At 44.4% G+C, this 14,753-nt stretch overlaps 1 protein-coding gene across 4 annotated transcripts in view; it reads right to left on the bottom strand.

The window, feature by feature from the left end:
- Nucleotides 1–14,753, bottom strand: part of DISC1 (DISC1 scaffold protein) — a 428,932-nt gene that overhangs the window by 73,296 nt on the left and 340,883 nt on the right. For all 4 annotated transcript variants that reach the window (XM_043924985.1, XM_043924986.1, XM_043924983.1 and 1 more), the window contains one exon: nt 9,868–9,928. In XM_043924985.1, the coding sequence (XP_043780920.1) occupies nt 9,868–9,928 (61 nt within the window). The remainder of the gene's footprint in view (nt 1–9,867; nt 9,929–14,753) is intronic.

Genomic DNA, 14,753 nt, shown 5'->3' on the forward strand with positions numbered 1-14,753 from the left:
GGGGACAAGAGCGAAGCCGAGACCCCGCCTTCCCGAGACCGAGGAGGGACAAACGGCTGGCGGCTGTGGAGAAGCAGTGAGGTCTGAGGAGAGGGCAGCATGCCTGACTTGGGTCTGTCAAGAGGGGGAGGAGGAAGGCCAAGGTCAGAAGCCAAACAATGAAACCAAAGTGCAAAACGCAGACGGGGGCCCCCAGCCCTCTCTCTGCACCTGGGGGGCAGGGGTTCCCGTGGCAGCCGGTGGCCTATCTGCTGGCTGCCACTTCTTACAGTCACTTCCTTCAACAGCCTTTGAAATAAGGTCAACGTGGGTTGAAAATGGATTGTTCCAGGTGCACGGAAACGTCAGAATCGCCTTGCATAACTCAGAATAAAGAACATTCTATGTGGAACCCCAAAGAATTCTATTCATTGCTAAACTCCTGTTGGGAAGCTGGTGAACGGCCGGAAGCAAGTGCTGCTCAGTCAAGTGTGGACCACACTCCCCGGATAAGCGGCCGCCTGGGCCGTCGGCTATTATGCTCTTGAGGACCACACACCTAAACAAGGCTCCTGAATTCCCGCCTGACGTTACCAGCAGCTCCACATTTTAAATTCCCTTTCTCATGCTGTTTGTAATCCTGCCCTTTCTGTCTGCATGCCTCTGCCTCTTTCATCTTTGTGTCATCTGAGAGCCGGCTCTTACAGAATTAACTCCTTTTTCCTCTGCGGATGTGAAGACAAAGAGGGTTGCTGCATAGCGTGGTCATATACTGAATGTGACATCGGACTCAGTATTGGAAAACAGTGAGTACTAATTCAGCACTGTCTCTGATATTTTTTTTATTATCATGCAGGCACTCATGAGTGAGAAAATCACAAACATGCACTCGCCATTTGATAAACTGTATGCAGGTACCACTATACACTGAAGCTCCAATACGCAGGCCACCTGAAGCAAAGAGCAGACTCATTGGAAAAGATCCTGATGCTGGGAAAGATTAAAGGTAAAAGAAGAGGGCGGCAGAGGATGAGATGGTTAGATAGCATCACTGACTCAATGGACATGAATTTGAGCAAACTCCAGGAGACAGTGAAAGACAGGGAAGCCTGGTGTGCTGCAGTCCATGGGGTTGCAAAGAGTCAGACACGACTGAGCAACTGAAAAACAACCACCGCCACTATACACATATAAAACATGTTCAAAGACAAAATTTAAATGAGCGAGATGAAAAAGTGAAACAGAAATGCTAACGTGTTCTCCCCACATCCGAGGGGACTGTCTCATAAGCGGCTGTCTTGGAAACAAGTGTTCTAGAGGCCCCATCTTTAGACCTAATTCCCATCTTCCTGAGATGGTGGGCACCTGGTCATCAACACTTGCTTTGAGCCTTGACTGATGGGTTCCTGGCGCCTCGGGTGAGGGGACAGACTTTGAACCCTGAGGGACATGTGAACAGTGCCGCTCCCCCTCCAGACGGCAGCCCTGTTGACAAAGAAATGAGGCCTTAGTCTCCTGATGTCCTCCACATGTACCCTGTGTTGGCTTAGAACACAGGACAGCTTTGCCCAAAAACGACTGGGCTGAAGGCAGAGCTGTCCAGACAGACAAGCTAGGAAGGTGGTGGGGTCCAGGCTGAAGCCACTACAGAGCTCCTCTCTCCGCTGGCCACCAGGCAGAGTGAATTCCCTGAGCTACCACTTCCCTGTAGGCTGAACATATTGAAATTGCAAGATAAACAGAAAGTAAACATTAATTTTAAAAAAAGAACCAAACCACCTTTGGAAAAATATATCAGTCTCTAAGTAAATTTCAGGTTAAGATCAAGGAGCTTTTGAATGTCGCTCTCACGCTAAGAAGGCCTATAAAAAAAGTATCTAACTACTCCATATTCAAAACAGACCTTAATGATTTTTCTGCTTTCTTCTCTGATTGTGAAAGTATGATACATATTAAAAAAAAACCTACTTGAGAAACACAGAAGAGTACAAGGAAACAGAAATAACCTATAATCCACTAAACTGCACTATAGTTTGTGGCAGTTTTTAACATCTAACTTTGGGGGAAAAATGTAGAAAAAAGAGAAATTTTACTATCAGGCATGTATACAAGAGATTCCACAAGTCTAAGCGGAGCCTTAGGGTGGAGGGCTTGGTGCCCACAAGCCACAAATGTGAGCTGACCATTGAACAATGATAAATTACTTCCATACATGTTTAGATACAAGATAAAAACTGGCAGAAATATCAATAACCTCAGATATGCAGATGACACCACCCTTATGGCAGAAAGCAAAGAAGAACTAAAGAGCCTCTTGATGAAAGTGAAAAAGGAGAATGAAAAAGTCTGGCTTAAAACTCAACATTCAAAAAACAAAGATCATGGCATCTGGTCCCATCACCTCATGGCAAATAGATGGGGAAACAATGAAAACAGTGACAGACTTTATTTTTGGGGGCTCCAAAATCACTGCAGATGGTGACTAAAGCCATGAAATTAAAAGACATTTGCTCCTTGGAAGGAAAGTTACGACCAACCTAGATAGCATATTAAAAAGCAGAGACATTACTTTGCCAACAAAGGTCCGTCTAGTCAAGGCTATGGTTTTTCCAGTGGTCATGTATGGATGTGAGTTGGACTACTAAGAAAGCTGAGCACCGAAGAATTGATGCTTTTGAACTGTGGTGTTGGAGAAGACTCTTGAGAGTCCCTTGGACTCCAAGGAGATTAAACCAATCCATCCTAAAGGAAACCAGTCCTGAATATTCACTGGAAGGACTGACGCTGAAGCTGAAACTCCCAATACTGTGGCCACCTGATGCGAAGAACTGACTCACTGGAAAAGATCCTAATGCTGGGAAAGATTGAAGACTGGCAAAGGAGAAGGGGATGACAGAGGATGAGATGGTTGGATGGCATCACCAACTTAATGGACATGAGTCTGAGTAAACTCCAAAAGTTGGTGATGGACAGGAAAGCCTGGCATGCTGTAGTGCATGGGGTCACAATGCACTGAGTGACTGAACTGAACTGAAAACATAAAATCAATGAAAATGAAATTCATTTACACGACCTCAGATTATTCCTTTTGCCACTTTGAGAAAGATGGTTAACAGAGAATATTTAATATTTGAGAAAACAGATACCACATCTTCTATATACAATAGAATATTACTCAGTCATTAAAAAGAATGAAATTTGGCCATTTGCAACATGTATGGATCATGCCAGTGGGAAGCTGGGTTGGTATTATGCTTAGTGAAATAGGTCAGATGGAAAAAGATAAATTCTGTATGCTTTCACTTTTATGTGGAATCTAAAAAATAAACAAATGAACAAATATAACCCCCAAATAATAATGATTGAGAAAACAGAAATTCAAGCAAGGTTCAGCTGTAAGTGAAAATAAGTGAAGCCAAAATATCATGCTTAATTACTATAATACCTCTGGAAACAATAACCTGAGGAGTAAGAAGAAGTGGAAAAGACTCGTTAAAAGTAGATTTTTTTCCTTTTCTATTTCATCTCACTAAGATTTTATGGCAAGACAAACGGATTTCTGGAGCATTGCATCTTCTTAGGCTGCCTTGATTTTTTGAATTGAATAGTAGAAAATAACATTTTAAGATACAATACTATTTATCTATCCACTCTTGCATTCTTAACTGTATTGAATATTTACCCCATGCCAGACAGCATGCCAGCCATTTGGAACACAAAGCAAGCTTGGCCTGGAACCCATTCATTCTCAAGGAGCTCACAGTCCAAGAGAATAAAACAGAAGTCAATGCAACAGATTGCTATAAGTGAGTCCCACTGTGGGAACCAAGAAGGAAGCAAGAGGAGGCCAGAGAGGCTCTGGGGAGAAGGGGTACTGTGCTGAGTCTGGGGGTGAGTGTGTACCCAGGGCTGGCACGGGGAGGGCTTCCCAAAAGTGCGGCTGGGGGAGAACTGGGGAACTGAGAGCAAGGCTCCTCTGGAGCACTGAGCTCCCAGTGAGGATGGGGATCACAGTGACAAGGTGGACAGTAGGCTGAAGTCCCCTCATGGGGAGCCCTGGGGGCCTGGGTGGGGATTGTGGGATTTATGCCAGACGCAAAAGAGCCTAGAGGGATTGTAAGCAGAGCAGTAACAAAGTCACTCTGGCTGCTGAGGCCGAGTGTGCTGAATAGGGGTGGTGAGGGACAGGAGGAGGGAGGTTAGATGCTTTAATGAGCAGCAGCAGTGGGAACAGAGGGGAAATCCCAGAGAGGGTGGGTCTGTGAAATGACCATGACCCTGTAACTGACGGTAGCCACCCTCCTGGTTCCCTGGCTGTAGAGAAGGGGGAGGCGGGACATCTCTGAAACAGGTGGGAAAAAAATCCACAAATCCCATCTCCTTTGTAGAACAGGAAGCAGCAACATACATGTACCTAACTTAGAACTCAGATTTTTTTTGTCATCAGTTCATTTTCTTCTTGAGAACAGGTGTATTTGCCAGAGGTTTGTTGTTTCTCTGCCTTTCACTGATAGAGAAATAATAAGCTAGATTCTCCCCAGCTTCCAAGTCACCCCCCATCATAAGGTTGGATGTAAAGGAAAGAATATCACCTGCTTCTTATCCATGAATTTTCATTCAGTGCTGTGTTACTAACAGGGAATTTTCCAAATAAATATAATAACTGTGAAATGTTTATTTTTCAAATGCAAGATTGTATGTTTGTGTATGTGTATATAAACACACATATGTATGTGTATATATCCCTGGAGAAGGAAATTGCACCCCACTCCAGTACTCTTGCCTGGAAAATCCCATGAATGGAGGAGCCTGGCAGGCTGCAGTCCATGGAATCACGAACAGTCGCACAGGACTGAGCAACTTCACTTTCACTCCTCACTTTCATGGATTGGAGAAGGAAATGGCAACCCACTCCTGTGTTCTTGCCTGGAGAATCCTAGGGATGGGGAAGCCTGGTGGGCTGCTGTCTATGGGATCACACAGAGTCGGACACGACTGAAGTGACTTAGCAGCAGCAGCAGTATTGTTGCCTGAAAAATCCCACGGACAGAGGAGCCTGGCAGGCTACAGTCCATTGCGGTGCAAAGAGTTGGATACAACTGAGAACGCATGTTAGTTTCACATACGTTACATGAAATAAAGAGTTTATGGGTGTAATTTACAAATAATGATTTTACTATTGACCTAGTTACAATTATACTTGATTGAATAAATATCCAGAGCATATAAAATAACATAATTGAGATAATTTTAGGTGCATCATATATTTGGCAGCCTTAACACTGATAGCAAATAAAACCACGGTTTAAAAAATCAGGTTTTTAAAAAACCTTCTTAATGTTTTTACGGACATTCAAATTTAGAGGGAAATTCCCTTTCTTATATAACTCAGATTATCAAAAGACAAATGACTCGTTTACTATATACTAGAAACCCCTATTTAATATTTGCTCACTTTTTGTTCTGTACTGTGAGATCCCTTTGGGCTGCTGACAGCGTCAGTTATTTCATAATTTCTGACTTCTTTGACTTTCTTGATAGAGAGAGGGACATTGAACCCACCCCAGTTTGTCTCAGTACCTGAGTCTCCATGTCTCAGCAAAGATGTTGTCATTTAGGTCTGTCTCCAAAATCATGACTGTTTAGACTGTTTAGACTATGGTGGTTTAGACTGTGGTGTCTCCGAAATCATGACTGTGGTGGTTTAGTCGCCGAGTCATGTCCAACTCCTGCAACCCTATAGACTGTAGCTGGCCAGGCTCCTCCGTTCATGGGATTCTCCAGGCAAGAGTACTGGACTGGGCTGCCATTTCCTTCTCCAGGGAATCTTTCTGACTCAGGGATCGATCCAGGTCTCCTGCACTGCAGGCAGATTCTTTACCGACTGAGCCACCAGGGAGGCCCTAAAATCATGACTGGCCGGATCCAAATCTCGCAGTGATACTGATGATAAAGTATGTCCTCGGTAGGGTGCAGTCCATGGGGTCGCCAAGAGTCGGACACGACTGAGCGACATCACTTTCACTTTTCACTTTCATGCATTGGAGAAGGAAATGGCAACCCACTCCAGTGTTCTTGCCTGGAGAATCCCAGGGACGGGGGAGCCTGGTGGGCTGCTGTCTGTGGGGTCGCACAGAGTCGGACATGACTGAGGCGACTTAGCAGCAGCAGCAACAACTTTCTAACGGGCAATGAGCAGTTCATTCATTTCTCAGCGACTCTCCTTCTAAACCCCTGTAAGTTCAAGAGACACTACAAACAGTGCAAATAAATAACAAAGATTTTCATCGGCATCTATCACCTCGCCTTTGTAAACATCTTGCAATGTTAATTGAGCAGCCACCATGATGCAAACCATATCAAGGACTAAAAACCGTTTTTGTGCTTTAAAACATTGATTCTCTTAGAAAGAACTGACTATAACAGGATTGTGCAACTATCACTCATCAAGCCTAGTGGGGAGGGCGGTTCTGTGTGTGTTGGGAGGGAGAGACCAACCATGACCACTCTTCCGTGGCCCCCAGGCTGGCCTCCTGCTTTGAGGCAGCAATAATTCACCAGCATGCCCCTGGGGGCATACCAGTTTCCAGCCTCTGTCTGCTCCTTTGTCCGCTGCTCAGGGATCACAGACCCCACTGCCTTTTCTCCTGTCTCTTCCTGTGTTTCCTCCACGACAGTTCAAAGAAATGCGTGCCAGACCCCCTCAAAACTTGAAACAATCATGGAAAGAGCCCTCAGGAAGTAGGCTGGAAGATGGCCAGGCACCGCCCTGGTCCCTGGAGACAGCTGATGGATTCCAAGTAACAAACGTCCGTCCGTCACTCATTCACAAGGCTGGAGAGGTGACAGATATGACACCTGGGTGTCTACAGATTAGCAGTATTCATTCATTCGCCTATTCAATTACTCATTCAGCAAATATTGTTTGGCACTCTAAACTGTTGCGACCTATCAAATCACTGAGGATCCATTCAGAACAAGACATGTAATCTTCCATACCTGACATTAAGCACTTTGAAAATGAGAATAATTCAGTGCAAGCACATGACTTGGTCCTGAGGAGTTATGGAGGGCTTCAAAGAGAAGATGTCTAAAACGTGAAGGATGAACAGGCTTATACAGATGGAGGGCTGGTGGGGTGGAGATAAGAGAGCCCCCTGGAGCATATGCCAAGGAGGAGGTGAGAGTTCTCAGATCCACACATGGGCTGGTGCGTCATGGGGAAGCTGACTGGCCAGTCTCAGGCTGTACCATCTGACCTACTGCAAATGACTCCAAATCACTAGATATTTGGTTGAACCATAAGAAATTGTCATTTTCTAAGTCAAAATGGTCTAATATCAGTAATTTCACATGGTTCAACCTAATTCTTCCCTGAACAATGTCCCTTGACCATTTTCCATTCTGAATTACGTTCTCTCTAGAAAAACACCACAGGGGCATTGTGACACACAAGAGAATCAGTAGGCAAGGAGTGGGTGGTGACCAGTGATGACGGCTGACACTAAACGACCTCCCACAGAGGCCACATGGAAGAAAGGCAGGGGCCACGGTGGGACATTTAACCTTTATTCTTAGGAGGATGGGGATACATAAGGACCAGACTTGCATTTTAAGATGCTCCCTGAAGACCACCTGGAGAATGGGGTAGAAAGGGCAACAACGGACACAGAAAAAATGTAAACAGTAGCTGCGAGCGTCATTCAGGGAGACCCACACTAGTGTGGTGAATGCAGGCAGGCCAGAGGACCTGACAGGGGCTGAAGTGGCAGGACTACTGACTGACTCCAAGGGGGAGAAGAGGGAAGGGCAGTGAGCGAAGTCCTGGCTCCGCACAGGTGCTAGGTGGGACGGCCCGAGCAGCTGGGGGAGGGGGCGTTCCCTGACGGCATACGCAGCAGAGGGGCCCGGCCTGGAGGGGAAAGGATGCATGCTGTGCGTGACCGTTCGGCCAGTTTGACGATTAGGACAAGGAAGATCGGAAAGTAGCAGGAGGCAAAGGGAACGAAAGTTTGTTGGCAGTTGACCATACACCTGGAAGGTAGCTACCCATCCATCAGTTTTATAGATAAAGAAACCAAAGGTGAATGCTTACCTGAGGTTAGGCAACTGCTAAGTGATAGAGCTGCAATTTAAAGGGGTGCCTTGCAGCATCATTTACGATAGCCAGGACATGGAAGCAACCCAGATATCCATTGACAGATGAATGGATAAAAAAGATGTGGTACATATATATAATGGAACATTACTCAGTCATAAAAAGAAATGAATTTGAGTCAGTTGTAGTGAGGTAGATGAACCTAGACCCTGTTATCTAGAATGAAATAAGTCAGAAAAACAAATATAGTATATTAACACATACATTGGAATCTAGAAGAACAGTACTGATGAATCTATTTGCAGACAAGGAATTGAGGTGCGGACGTAGAGAATGGATGTGCGGATACAGCAGGGGAAGGAGAGGACAGGGCACGTTGAGAGAGCAGAACGGACAGATATACACTACCATGTGTAAAATAGATAACTAGTGGGAAACCGCTAAAACACAGGAAGGTGAGGCTGGCATTCTGTGATGACCAAGAGAGGTGGTATGGGATGGGGAGGGAGGCTCAAGAAGGAGGGAATGAATACACATAATTATGACTGATTCACGTTGTTGTATGGCAGAAACCAACACAACATTGTAAAGCACTTATCCTCCGATAAAAAAACAATAAAGGGACACCCCTCTACCTATACCCACATCTCACAACCCCAACCTACCACCCAGTCACCTAACAGAACACCTGGTGTGTGTGTGATGTTAATGGCTAACACATGATAACTAGAGTTAAGATCAAAAGGGATGTGCAGAAACCTTCCCCAGCAGAACACGTGGGGGAGAGGAGAATGCCAGGCAGGGTGGCCCACCTGAGCCAAGTGAGCACCTGCTTTCTAAGGAGGCAGGCCTCTTCTCAGAGGCCTCTGACCTGCACGTCCCCTCACCCCGCACACACTACTGATGACCTTTGTCGTGGTTCTTCCCCACCGCTGGGGCTGGAGGAACCTGCTTTCCACCCATTAGAATCCACCCTGCAGAGCAGCACTCAGCAAGGCAGCTCCTCTTAACATCTCTTAAGGGAGAAGCAGTATTTTAGCCGAAGGCATTACCCTGGCAGACAAAGGTTTAAGGCATAGCCTATTTAAAGAGTTATTTAACAATTTCCAAAATAGTAGCAAAACATTTTCCATAAAGCTAAATGAGTCCCAGGGAAGAAAGCACATATTACATTTTTGTACGTGTTTCCTTAATTAGGAACAGAGCCTGGTGGCTGGGGTTTATTTTCATGAGTACACATCCATAAAATCCAGAAACATCTTGACATGCTGCAGCATCCCTAATGTTTCTCAAATCTGAATGCCTAATTGGGTTAAGAAAAAAAGGCACAAGAATTTTCACGCTGGTTTTGATTCAAGATACAAAACAGAACCTAAGATGTGCATTTTTCTATGGTTCCAAAACATATATAAGCCAGGTCAACATCCATTACACCCACTTCAGACATTTAAAAGAACAGGAAGACAGACCGAAGCATACATTCTGAATTTAACATACCAAGGAAGATGATTCTTCTTCTGAAACATGAAAACTCTCTTGTGATCTCCCTCAAACACTTTTCAACATCTTAATCTACTTACATTTTATAAAAAGAGAAAAGTGCTGGGAGATGTTTGTATGACACCTGATTCTTCTGTTACAGGGTTCAAAGAACCCTTTTTTGTGTGTGTTTTACTTTGCTAATTTATGACAGAATTGGCTAGCCTTTTTCTTTGCTTTCACTAAATTCTGTTCTAATGAAGAATCCAGATGTACCATTGAGTCTGCAATGAAGAAATCACCATCCTTACCTGTGCAGTTTCTCCTCAAGCATTTCCATGTACTTCATAGTATTCACCTTCACACTGGTTTCTGCAAAACAAAAATCCAAAATGAATGCAACTGGAGTCAAAGGTTGAACAAAACCCAGAACTGCTCAACTAAAAGCCAAAACCCAAAGGGTCACAGTCAAGGCGCTAGTGATAACATCCTATGTTTGGAAAACACTCGAAGCCATTGGAGGGGCTGTCTGGAGGGATGCACTGGAAAGGGTCTGAGGCCTCCAGGTGCCACAGGAGCTGGATTCGTGAGAAAAGGTGTGATGCCTTTCACCACGCGCTGTCAAAGGCAGCTCTTTACATGTCTGGCGTGGATCCCCTTGTACGCTGTGCCCTGCCCATTGCCCACGTGGTGCCAAGTGCTTGGTTGCAGAGTTTGGGGAAGAGCATGAGAGAGAGAAGAACATCCCATCTCACGGATGAATCAGAGAACTTCACCAGTGGCAGCTGAACATGCAGACCCTTTCGTTAAAGCTCAGATAGAAATCGGATCCAGCCAAGAAGTTGACCTTAACTGCTCAGCTCCCACGCTGTGAGGTCAGCCTCTCCTAGAGACAAACTCAGTGAGCGCCTCATTACACCAAATGCTGAAGGAACAGATTACTCTGAAAGCTCCCCTGGTAGCCCACACAGTAAAGAATCTGCCTGCAATGCAGGAGACCCAGGTCTAACCTTGGGTGAGGAAGATCCCCTGGAGAAGGAAACGGCAACCCACTCCAGCATTCTTGTCTAGGAAGTCCCATGGATGGAGGAGCCTGGTGGGCTACAGTCCACGGGGTCACAAAGAGTCAGAACCACTGGGAAACTACCACACACACAAAGCTCAATGGCCAAAGAAGCACTTTACTAATGTAAAGGAGATATGGTACACTGGGGGAAAGCTCTGATAGACTGAGGTGCAGGGGCTGTATTGGAAACTGGAAATAGTACCTTAAAATTCTTCATCAAGACACCAAATATTTAGATGGAAATACAACAAAACTTCTGGTTTACTAGTTGTTAATAGCTAATAACTAAAACAGAAACACAAGAGTGAAATATATATTGTTTAAGTTGGCCTCTCATTTTATTGACTTGTGCTGCCCCAACCTACAAGTTAAGTCAGTTCAGTTCAGTAGCTCAGTCATGTCCAACTCTTTGTGACCCCATGAACTGCAGCACGCCAGGCCTCCATGTCCATCACCAACTCCCAGAGTTTACTGAAACTGATGTCCATTGAGTCAGTGATGACATCCAATCATCTCATCCTCTGTCATCCCTTTCTCCTCCCGCCTTCAATCTTTGCCAACATCACGGTCTTTTCAAATGAGTCAGCTCTTTGCATCAGGTGGCCAAAATATTGGAGTTTCAGCTTCAACATCAGTCCTTCAAATTAATAGTCAGGACTGATTTCCTTTAGGATGGACTGGTTGGATCTCCTTTCAGTCCAAGGGACTCTTAAGAGTCTTCTCCAACACCACAGTTCAAAACCATCAATTCCTTGGCGCTCAGCTTTCTTTATAGTCCAACTCTCACATCCATACATGACTACTGGAAAAACCATAGCTTTGACTAGATGAACCTTTGTTGATAAAGTAATGTCTCTGCTTTTTAATATGCTGTCTAGGTTGGTCAGAACTTTTCTTCCAAGGAGCAAGCATCTTTTAATTTCATGGCTGCAATCACCATCTACAGTGATTTTGGAGTTCCCCAAAATAAAGTCTGTCACTGTTTCTGCTGTTTCCCCATCTATTTGCCATGAAATGATGGGACTGGATGCCATGATCTTAGTCTTCTGAATGTTGAGCTTTATGCCAACTTTTTCACTCTCCTCTTTCACTTTCATCAAGAGGCTCTTTCGTTCTTCTTTGCTTTCTGCCATAAGGGTGGTTTCATCTGAGTATCTGAGGTTATTGATATTTCTCCTGGCAATCTTGATTCCAGCTTGTGCTTCATCCAGCCCACTGTTTCTCATGATGTACTCTGCATATAAGTTAAATAAGCAGAGTGACAATATACAGCCTTGACATACTCCTTTCTAGATTTGGAACCAGTCTGTTGTTCCATGTCCAGTTCTAACTGTTGCTTCCTGACCTGCATACAGGTTTCTCAAGAGGCAGGTCAGGTGGTCTGATATTCCCAACTCTTGAAGAATTTTCCACAGTTTATTGTGATCCACAGTCACAGGCTTTGGCATAGTCAATAAAGCAGAAGTAGATGTTATTCTGTAACTCTCTTGCTCTTTCTATAACCCAAATGCCAACGGATGTTGGCAATTTGATCTCTGGTTCCTCTGCCTTTTCTTAACCCAGCTTGAACATCTGGAAGTTCTCAGTTCACGTATTGCCGAAGCCTGGCTTGGAGAATTTTGAGCATTACTTTACTAGCGTGTGAGATGAGTACAATTGTGCGGTAGTTTGAGCATTCTTTAGCATTGCCTTTCTTTGGGATTGGAATAAAAACTGATCTTTTCCAGTCCTGTGGCCACTGCAGAGTTTTCCAAATTTGCTGGTATATCGAGTGCAGCACTTTCACAGCATCATCTTTTAGGATTTGAAATAGTTCAACTGGAATTCCATCACCTCCACTAGCTTTATTTGTAGTGATGCTTCCTAAGGCCCACTTGACTTCGCATTCCAGGATGTTTGGCTCTAGGCGAGTGATCACACCATTGTGATTATCTGGGTTGTGAAGATCTTTTTTGTATAGTTCTGTGTATTCCTGCCATCTCTTCTTAATATCTTCTGCTTCTGGTAGGTCCATACCATTGGTTTCACATGAGATCTTCCCATCTTGGTTGATGGTAACCCTGTTTTTATTTCAGGAGCGCAGGGCAAAAATCTCAGGTGAAACCAATATAAGGAGACAAGCAAGAGTCAATTTTGGATTGAAATTTGCTAAGAAGGTAGAACTTAAGTGTTCTCAACAAAGAACAAAAAAGGCAAATATGTGAGGTGATGGATGTGTTAACTCGATGAGGGGAAATACTTGCACAATGTATATCAGACACCACATTGTATACTTTAAATATCTCATGTTGTCAATTATACCTCAGTAAAGCTGGAAAAAAATCAAAGCAATTGAAAAACTTTTTAAAAAGAGCTCAATTTTGGATATGATAAATTTAGGTTTATTAGATATCCAGCTGGCCTGTCAAGTATGAAGTTGGATATATGAGCCTTGGAGAAGGTCTGAACTACAGATGGACACTTGGAAGACCCTGGCAACTGAAGCAAGGAGGAGAGATGTCAGCACACTGGGAGTGAGAGTAACTTAAGAAGATCCTGATGATTCCATATAACTATGATTATACTGTGATAACACCTTTTATCCAAGGGACAAAAATTCATAGCACCTCCCTTGAGGACAAGAAAGCCATGTTCTCAAGTTCAAAATAATCCAGAGGTACACCCTATAAATGATTTTGTTACGAAATGAGACAGTAAATACTTGAGTCATCTCAGCACTTGAAGCTCTAGTTAGTGACTGGCTGGACCCACAGGAACATCTTGTCCACTTGCCCAGAGGCTGCCATCTGCAGAGGCTGTTGTGTTGATTGCCTTTGCTGGATCCTGACTCATCTCCCAGGCCAGCCTTGCTCACTCATTCCTGGGTTGACTCACCACCTTCCAGAAAGGCCCAGATTGCAGACGGGGAGTTTAGGTTTTTAACTTGCTAAAAGATGCCTGCAGACACACTGACTGGGAACAGAGACCGTCTTTTCTTCTCACTCTCCCTCTTCCTCCTTCCCTTCCCCAGCATCTTAGAGCAGGGACACAGAGAACAGTAATGGTGGTGAGACAAGGTCCCAAGAACCAAAGATGATGCTGAAACAGGATGGAAAGGAGCAGGGCACTTTTGAAAGAATGATATAGTCCAAGCACATAACATAAGCCAATTAGAACCAAATGGGTCCAAAATGGCAGACAAGTCATCCTCAATCATCAAGCTAAATGACATACACAGAGGCACCAGGACAGTTCCAAGGCACTATCAAAAGACCAAAAAGTGGGCAATGGCCCAATTCCTGGAAGTCTCCACCCCTTCCCCAAAATGGCTGGAATAATCCTCTGACTCATTAGCCTATGAAATTCCTCAGCCCCTAAAGGCTAACCACATCACATCTCAGGGTCACCACACTCACCCCCTGCAATGGCCTGCGCTCTGTCTGTGGAGTGTGTTTTTCTCTGAATAAATCCGCTTCTTACCTACCACTGTCTCTCACTGAATTCTTCTGTGACGAGACATAAAGAACCTGAGCTTCCTTAGATCCTGAAACCAGGTCTGTGATCTCAGAATACCTGGGTTTTGACTGGGTTTGAATCCTGCCACATGGGTTCAAGTCCCAACCTGAGGTAAATGGTTTCAGCACCAAGGGAAGCTGAGTACCAAAGGAAAAAGGGAGACCAGGGATCACTAGGCATCCCGATGGGGAAGAGACAGGAACACTTCCTCCTCCCCACATGCTAAGGGAATCTGAGATCCAGAATCAGGCCAAAATATCAGAATGAAATAGTTTTATGAATCCAATTAAACAAGAACCAATTGATCATTAAACACAGAAAATCTGCAAAAACACTTATCAGAGTTCATGGCACAGACACAAATCAGTGTTACAGGAATGGAATTTGGGTCCTACTTCGTGCATGACATTAGCTTAGGTGCTGTTTAAGTATAAAAGAGACATGGCCTCGAGGGGCCCAGAGAGCAAGGTGGAGTCAGATGCTAACATTGACAACTCCCTGGAGGGCATAGCAGCATTTTCTGTAAGTCTTCATCATAACTGATGATCCAAAAATATCCCTACCAGTCTAATGAAAAAACTACCAAGCTACCAGCAATATCCTTTTCAGGAGAAGACAGGAGAATGTCTAGTGGAA

Source organism: Cervus elaphus, chromosome 15 (genome assembly GCF_910594005.1).
Source record: "Cervus elaphus chromosome 15, mCerEla1.1, whole genome shotgun sequence".
Taxonomy (NCBI): domain Eukaryota; kingdom Metazoa; phylum Chordata; class Mammalia; order Artiodactyla; family Cervidae; genus Cervus; species Cervus elaphus.